The sequence below is a fragment of the Pungitius pungitius genome, unplaced genomic scaffold, assembly GCF_949316345.1.
Source record: "Pungitius pungitius unplaced genomic scaffold, fPunPun2.1 scaffold_168, whole genome shotgun sequence".
NCBI lineage: Eukaryota > Metazoa > Chordata > Actinopteri > Perciformes > Gasterosteidae > Pungitius > Pungitius pungitius.
In genome coordinates, this window is record NW_026909867.1 from 3893 (window position 1) to 12917 (window position 9025).

The 9025-nt window shown below is 49.2% G+C and overlaps 1 protein-coding gene across 1 annotated transcript; it reads left to right on the forward strand.

Annotated features, from left to right (window-relative positions):
* Positions 1 to 215: 215 nt before the first annotated feature.
* LOC134102896 (kin of IRRE-like protein 3) lies at positions 216 to 8194 on the forward strand (the record flags this gene model as incomplete). Its single annotated transcript, XM_062560522.1, has 7 exons — positions 216 to 316; positions 2228 to 2426; positions 3461 to 3568; positions 4038 to 4121; positions 4506 to 4615; positions 5357 to 5443; positions 7690 to 8194. Coding segments are annotated over 7 exons (1181 nt in total), but the record flags the coding sequence as incomplete, so codon positions are not given.
* Positions 8195 to 9025: the final 831 nt, after the last annotated feature.

Sequence of the window (9025 nt, forward strand, 5' to 3'; positions counted from 1 at the left end):
CGACGGTTATCTCCACCAGAGACATCAAGCCCGCCATAAATCAACAAATTCTTGATCCACAATGGGCTCCGGGCCCCAAACTCGAGGCATGTTTACTATTGCACTGCTATACATTACCCCCCCCCCCCCCAATGACTGAACACGAGATAGAGCGACTAGGATATAACGTACCACTTTCAACCCTTTTTTTTTAAAATTGTTGTTCTTCTCCCCAGGTCCCCCCACCATCTCCAGCACACAGACCCAGCAAGCCCTGCACGGAGAAAAGGGACAGATCAAATGTTTCATCCGAAGCACGCCCCCCCCGGACCGCATCGTGAGTACACGGCACACGAGACCCCGTTGAGTTCTGATCTCATCCCTCGTCTCCTCGAACGATGCGACTTAGATTAAAGAATAATGAGCACCCTTCGAGCTATTGATATGACGCCCGGCTGCATTATTGATCAGTTAACGACACACACACACGCGCGTGGAGATGAGTCGGAGAACGTAGCGGCCGTGTGAGGAGGTGGTCCCTGTTACGCCGTCTGAACTGCCATTTGCCCATTTGATGCACACTTGTGCTCCGTTAGCAATGAACCCATTAAGATTGATGGACCTTATACAAACAGCCCGCTCCCTGGGCTCGCGTTGTGCTAATTATTCATTTGTGTGTGTGTGTGTGTGTGTGTGTGTGTGTGTGTGTGTGTGTGTGTGTGTGTGTGTGTGTGTGTGTCTGTGTGTGTCTGTGTGTGTGTGTGTGTGTGTGTGTGTGTGTGTGTGTGTGTGTTTGCATACGAATGTGGTTAATTGGCATACTTTGTCATCCAATGTGTGCTTTTATTATATTGATGCCCAGCATTAACTAGCCACATAATTAATATCGGGTTTATTAGAGAAGGGGGCCGGTGGGTCTTAAATGTTTGAATCCAAAGATTTTTATTTACAGTGTTGTGTTTTGCTTTGTGTCTACGCCAATATCAAACGTTGAGGTATATACAGCACTTACTCATGTCAAGTCAAATGGAATTCATGTGGCCAAGCACCACAAAGGGTTTTGGTCTTTATAACATTGACTTATTGAAGTCAATTAACAGTATTCTAACAACTAAGGTGACTATTGTGTTTTACCTATTAGGCTCTTCAAAGATTACAAACATATTCCTGTTTGTGGTGCCGTCTGTCTATTAAAGAGATGCCAATGTTAAATGCTTTGTAATGAACATGGATGGAGACATTCCAGTGTCTCTTATCCATTCACATTGCTCACAGTCAGTCTCCCAACAGCCGAATCCAAAAAGCCACGTGTGGTCATTTCTAAAAACGTGTTTTAGGAGAGAGCTGCCTACACGGCATACTATTTGCATCCATCTATTAGCTCAGTCTCCAGATGCTCTCAGTGAAGTGGCAGCTTGTTAAACATAAATGAACAGCAGCCAGTTAACAGCAACATTTCAACTATAACACACTGTTAACATTTTCATAATCTCTGTAATAGATGGACGTCCGTCTGATTCCTCCCTCTAAATCACGGCGCTCCTGCCCAAACACCGTTACACACGGTTGTCCTTTTATTAATGTACCACACTATCTACTCGCGGTCATTTTTTGGGAGTTAGCAACATAAAACCTCCTGACACGGCGCCGCAACCATCCAAGAACATATTGTTATCGATCGCTGGTTAGCACCATTAACGCGCTCCAACGAACGCACACATGCAGTGATAGAAAAACTCCACCGATGGAACAACCCGCCGGCTTCGCTCGCTCGGCCCTCAGCTCCAATCCGGCTCCAATCCGGCTCCAATCCGGCTCCGCTCCGGCTCCAATCCGGCTCCGATCCGGCTCCGATCCGGCTCCAATCCGGCTCCAATCCGGCTCCGCTCCGGCTCCGCTCCGGCTCCGCTCCGCCATGTGTCAATGTTATCTGCAGCTCATGTTGATGCAGCCTGTTCACATTTGACAGGAGAAAAACGTGCCGACTGTAGTTTTTAAAAGAAAGCATGTAGAACTTAAGAAAAGTGATAATGAATACTGTCAAATGATTGTGTTTCCTAATAACAAGAGAGTCAGCAGCCATGCTTACAGCTCTGTGGAGCCACAGCGAGCTTTTTTCCCTTTAATTGGCATTTCACCTCCTGGGAGCACGAACGTCGATAGTTTTCGAGATACTTGCGAGATGCGTGAACCTCATCGTGTGCCCTTAAACAACGTCATCACCCCCCCCCGTCGTCTCTCCCCTCAGGCCTGGTCCTGGAAAGAGACCGTGCTGGAGTCCGGGACGTCCGGCCGCTACACCGTGGAGACGGTGACCACCGAGGAGGGCGTCATCTCCACGCTGACCATGAGCAACATCGTGCCGGCCGACTTCCAGACCATCTACAACTGCACGGCGTGGAACAGCTTCGGCTCGGACACGGAGATCATACGCCTTAAGGAACAAGGTGGGCGCCAAGGTTCGACAGACCCCCGCCTTCCTCTTCTTCAGATCGCGTGGCTGTGTTTTTCCAGATGTTTTGTGTGCATCGCGGACATAGATTTGAATTAGAAATGACATCTAAATAGCTAAATAAAGTGGTGTTTGAAATGAAAACTGCCGATAACACAAAACCTTTGATGTAAAGTTAGTATGAGGATGACATTCTGTAGGTACAGATCCAACAAATTAGTGTTCTGGGTTAACATTATTTCCTCCTCCCTGGGGTCCTGAACTGGTGACCCAGAGCGCACAGTGCACTCTGAATAAAAAACACACACTGTGCCTACTGCTGTCTTTATGTTAAATGGAGACAAACTAAATGTCTCGATTGCTCAGAAACTGAGTACCATCCTCCTGTTGACCTTTTCCCCCCTCGGCCGCGAGGGAGGCCGTGTTTTCCATCCACTCATCGCAAATGATGAATTATAAGCTGCTTATGTGAAAGTGACGTTGATCAATGAGGACATTAAACACACTTTAATGGTGTAGGAAGAGCTCTTGGTTGTTTTTTTTTTTAAATGCTAGGAGGTCATAAAACGTGGGCTGGTAACTCAGGCCATTAAAGTGTGCCTTAATGAGAACCTTTAATGATGGAGCAGCATATGGATGCAGGTTTAATCCATTCCCCGTCGCAAATGCACTATAACGTCCTCCGGGAAACACACAAACATGATTATGCCTAAAACTAATGCACACACACTCTTGTACTCTAATCAATTAAAATAAAAGACCTTGGTGAAAAGCCTCCATTAGCCTTAAATGAGTGTAAATTCAACGTTATGAGACGGGCGGTCTCACTGCGCGACAGCGACACGAAGGTAAGCGCCATGTTTGCCCTCGGTGATGAACACGGGTGATACCTTTCTGTTGTGCCCCCTTCTCTATTCCCCACCCTGTGTGCCAATCAACATGAACATGAACTTGAGGTGTTTGCTGTATCTCATAGAAGGACACCCCCCCCCCCCCTCTCTCTCTCTCTCTCTGTGTTGCTCTCTGCAGAGTCCCTCCCGGTTGCGGTGATTATCGGCATCGCCGTGGGAGCCTTTGTGGCCCTCATAGTCATCATGGGTACCATCGGAGCGTTCTGCTGCACCCGCGCCCAGAGAAGTACGTATCCTCCCCCCCCCCACCCCCCTGCCCCCGTTTCACCCACCGAAGCATGCGAGCACCGGGTGGCGCCGCGGGGCCTGACGGGAAAAACAAAAAGTCCATCTATTTAATGTCGATATTGTTTTCATTAATCTGCTTGTATTCATTTTTGCTGTCAACTTCTTTGTGACGTTTTTTTGGAGAAAAAAAACAAATGCGAGCGTCAGGCTGAGTGGAAGATCACATCACTCACTGTGATGCACTTCTTTTTTTTCTCGTGGTGCAGAAATACCCCGTGTTGTTATAAGGGCTCATTTCATGCAATCTCCGTCTGGCCACGCATTGGCTTTTGAGGCTATTTGCATCCCGCGCTGCGTTCACTGCCACCCACCCATGTACCAAGTGACTCAGGTTGGAGACAGGCGGTCCACCGACCCGATTTGTTGCTACTGGTCCCTTCAGCATGTCTATTGTCTGTATACTACAGAGGAAGCGCACCTGGTTATGCCCTCACTGCCCGTCTCCATCTGTGCTCACCAGAGAGACCTTGCAAGCAAAATTAAGACAGAAAGTAAGACCTTGTTATATGACAGTATCATCGGCATTGCCCCACACAGAATGGGCCCCCCCCCCCCTAGTGAGAAGGCTTGTGTGAGAGTGCACGTGTATGCAGAAAAAAAAAATATTATTACTATTTATTACATTATTATTACACATTATCTTGTGTTGGCAGGAAAGGAATGATTGATAATGCTGTGTATTGTGTACTGTTTGTTTCGGGGGGGTGGGGGGGGGGTGAAACCAGGGGGGAGCTCTCACCAACCAAACCCCGGGGATCTCTGCTAAGTTCCGCGATACCGCAAACGGCACTGAGGGGAAATTATAGTGTCAAACAAAATGCAGATTGGTGTTTGTCCGGCTTACTGAGGTACGCGCGTCGCCTGTTTCCTGCCAGATCTGAAAGGAGTCGTGTCGGCGAAAAACGACATCCGGGTGGAGATTGTGCACAAAGACCACAACGCGGCGCGAGACAACGACGAGCACACCTCCATGAAACAACTGATGGTGAGTGTGAGTGTCGCAACATACTACTTTCCGCTCCTAGAAAATGTGTATGAATATATATATATAGTCTGTTAAGCTATTATTAAAATAATAAATGCACGTTACTGTTCATACATCGTATTTTCGGTGGAATTAATAATAGTGTAGATCGTGTTCATTTATTTGGCTAATGGAAGAAAAGAAAAGCATTACGGTTGTCTATGTAATAATGTTTTCAAGGCTGTGTTGATTGGTGCCCCTCGTCCAATCAGCAGAACAGACCCCGGTGCATTGTAAGCATGCAGATCCCACAGTGGGCGTACTTCTGTATGCACGTTCCTTCTAGACACACAAAGAGCGGTTTCCTCCTCAGAACTGCTCCGGTGTTTGGTTTTCATGTCGCTTGCTTCAGGGCTCGGGCTATTTGCAGTGAGAGGTTTTACAATTTTCTTTCAAAAGTAGAGTTGGTAATTCGTGTAAGTGCTGGGAAAAAAAAAAAAAATCAGCTTCCCGTAGCGACCCTACACCTCTGCATTCTGTTAAGATATATTAAATACACTCACCTATGAATTATTAAGGCTCTCTGCCAGCCCCGAGTGGAGGTGAAACATCTCGACTGATATTAAAACAAGAATTAGTGATGAAAGTAAAATCCATTTCTTCCCCCCCCCCCCCCCCCCCCCCCCGAATTCTCCTCCGACGGGAACGATTTCCGTGAGCCTCACAGACTCTTTGCATGTGCCTCACTCCATTGATCAGCAGGTCGAGCGAGGAGAGTTCCAGCAGGAGTCTGTGCTGAAGCAACTGGAGGTGCTGCAGGAGGAAGAGAAGGAGTATCAGCACATCAAGGTACGAGTGAGAGGGGCCACTTTTTAGACCTTCATCCACTCTGGGACTTAAGGAGCAAAAAGGAGGAACACGTCTCACTGAGTGGGCGTGATTTAAAGGGGATGAAACCAAAGCCCAGGTCTGACTTGTATTAATTTGTCTCATTAAAAGTGGTTCAATGAAAAAGAGGTTGGTTGGACCTACATCGTACAGATGAGAATGTAGTTCTATAAAAGACATAAAGGACTTATAGGTAGAATCTCAGCAGGATTTCTAACCCCTTTTAGAGATTATTACATACTGGAATATGCTTATCGTCAACTCTTTCTTTCCCTAAAACACACCTGCAGACGCCCTCCTTAACTAATCCAAGTCTAGATCTGAGCTTCAAATGGGATTCATGCAACCATTTTAAGTGTTACAGGTGTGCTGGTGAAGTCCCAGCGGCACGGTTTAGACACTCGATCCCTCCCCAGCAGGGTGAAACGTCTCCGGAGACAACACAGAAACACACGGATGTGCGTAATCTGTACCTGGAAACATGCGTTTTGCTAATTCAGCATGAGGGCTCATCGCGCTATTTAAATCACACCCCGTCAGACATCATTAACCCTCAGGGTCTCTGTATTAGTCTCAACAATATTATGCAGCTGGCACCAGCAAATTAGCCATCAGTAAAATGTCCCCTTTTAAAATATCAATCTATGCTGTTGTGCTCTTTAAGCTAGAAAAAAAAAAAAGAGCGAAATGGCGGTCGGATCCAACCAAATGGTGTCTGATTCAGTGATGCCAGGGTTCAATGAATAGGCTCAAATAAAACTGACTGTACAGATATTAATGGATGAGTGAACGTCAGTGAATGGATCAGCCTGTGCAGACGAGGCCTTTTGAATTCATCGTCGGGCACCTCCGGGATTCAGAGAGGATCTTTTTTAGGATTTGTCTTGTCAAAAAGGTTTCACTTTAAAACACCTTTACGGCAATAAGTCAGGAATTGATGTGCTAATTGTGAAAATGTCACCGAGATATCGGATGAAATGAAATGAGGTGAAGTGATTTTTGGTAAACTGTGACATGACATTGGATTAATATTCTTTTCACTTTTGGGTATTTAAAACTAAATATTGCTGTTGCTTTGCTCACATTTCACTACCACAGTATCACAAGAAGTTACATTCACGACGGCATATTACATAAACCAAAAATTAGACTCCGTTTTATCATAAAACACACTTTGGTCTGTCCTTGAATCTTCTTTTTTTTTTGCAAGATTAAGACTCCTCGCAGAAGACACTTTTCATGTAAATCAATCACAACGGATTTTTCCTCAGTGGGTGTTTATTTCACCTCTGACCTGTGCTGTTGCCTGTGGTTTGTTTTCCACAAAGATGATGCCGCCATTCTGACCCCCCCCAGCCCCCCTGTGTGTGAGGTCGACGTGTCTGTCGAGTCCCTGAAACACAGCGCAGCTAATCAGCGCCACGGAAACAAACCCTGACCCGTTCATTAGTCCCTTTTGTCCGTGGGCTCCCTGGAGTGTGCTTCTGTTTGCGTGCTTACCTGCCCCCCCCGGGGAGGGAATTTTTGATCCTAGTTAATGGCGGCGCGCACCAGGCGGGAGCAGAGGGGGGGGGGGGGGGAACTGAACAAGAGACGAGGGGCCTGATGATGTCGAGCCTAACGAGAACCTTCTCAGGTTTCCCTCTCTCGCTCGCCCCATTAGGAGCTTTCTTCCTTTTGGATCTGCCGCCATGCTCGCTATGCTTGACATTCACTCACTCACACACACACACACACACACACACACTGGTGCCCTAAATGGACTCTTAGCAACAGCACGGTGCCTGCAGCTCAGCAGACAAACAGACACAGCTGTAGCATCGGAAGCCATTTCGGTGCGAACATGAAATCACAGACGCCGCAATCCGTTCAGGTCCAATTAAAGCCGGGCTTCTGTGCGAGAACTCTGCAGTGACACGTCGGGATGCCAGGCTGTGAATCACGGAAGGCCCCCCCGCTTAATTAACGAGAAACATGATTTTAAGGTTAGCATTGGGGGCTGAGCTGAATCCTAGCGCTGAGCTTCCTTATTTATTTAGAATTTGGAGGGGTAATGATTGCCGGTTTGACCTTGGCTTCCTGCTGCGCTTTGAGAAAACAACGCGTAAACGCACGCAACCAAGGGGGCGGCGTTCCTTTCCGCCTTATTTGTCCTTTATTAACATAAACGACGTTGATTTATTATTTTATTTATTTATTTTCCGCAGGACCCTACGAACGGCTACTACAGCGTCAACACCTTCAAGGAGCACCACACGCCGACCCTGGCGGGCAGCCAGTCCGCCGAGGCCCGGAACCCCGGCGCCGGCGGCGGCGGCGGCGGGGGCGGGGGCGGCGCCGCCACCCTGGGCAAGCAGCGCGTGCCGACGGGCATGTCCTTCACCAACATCTACTCCACGCTGGGGGCGGGCCCCAACCGCCTCTACGACTACAGCCAGCGCTTCGTGCTGGGCACGGGCAGCAGCTCCATCGAGCTGTGCGAGCGCGAGTTCCAGCGCGGCTCGCTCAGCGACTCCGGCTCCTTCGTGGACACGCAGTGCGACAGCAGCGTCAGCAGCTGCAGCAAGCCGGACGCCTACGTGCACTTCGACAAGGACAGCAAGGCGTCGGCCTCGTCCTCCTCGCACTACTCCCAGTCGTCCTCGCAGAACTCGGACCTCACCCGGCCGCTGCAGAAGCGCATGCAGACCCACGTCTGACAGGCCCGCGGCGGAGGGGATGGGGGCGGGGGGGGGGGGCGGGGGGGGAGGAGGGGGGGGGAGGAGGGGGTGGGAGGGAGTGTTTGTTCGGGGTGGAGAGGGGGCGGGGGCGGGGGAAAAGCGAAAGGTGTTGGGAGCTGGTCGGCTCTGATGCTCGTTCGGTTTTCTCGATGGAAAAAGTGGAACAAGAAGCCTTATTTATTTTTTTTTGACCCCCCCCCCTCCCCGCCCCCCCCTTCACGTTAAACTCATCGAGCTCCTCCTTTTGTTTCCCGCCCGTAGTCGGAATTGTGCCGCTGAGAGGTGATTTTTGGGCAAAGGTCCAGGTTTTTGCCTTTTTGGAAGAAGAACGGCGCGTTTTTGGCACCAACATCTCTGGCCGGGGGGGGGTTGGGGGGGGGGGGAGTGCGAGCCGACGTCCTGCAGCTCTCGTGTGATTTTGGTTGTTAAGGCAACGACTTTTTCCCTTCTCCCCACCTTGCGTTGGACCGCCGTTGTGTTCAGGCCTGGATTTGTTGGGGACACGTCTCCCCCGCGTGGGGGGGGGGGTGGAAAACTTTTTCTCCCCATGTGCCCACAGACGTTGCAAAAGAAGAGCGGTTTTGGGCGGGGGGGGGTTTGCAGCGGTATCTGGGCCACGGAGCTGGGCGGATAAAGAGGGGCCTGAGATCTCATTTTAAATCCCTGAGTCGTTCTTTTTACTGTGACACACACACACACACACACACACACACACACACATCAGTGTACATACACGTGACTCATTTCTTTTCTGGCATCGTACTTCTGACTCTGACTTCTTCCTCTTCTCGGTCCATATCTGCTTCGCCTTCAGGGTCCGTTT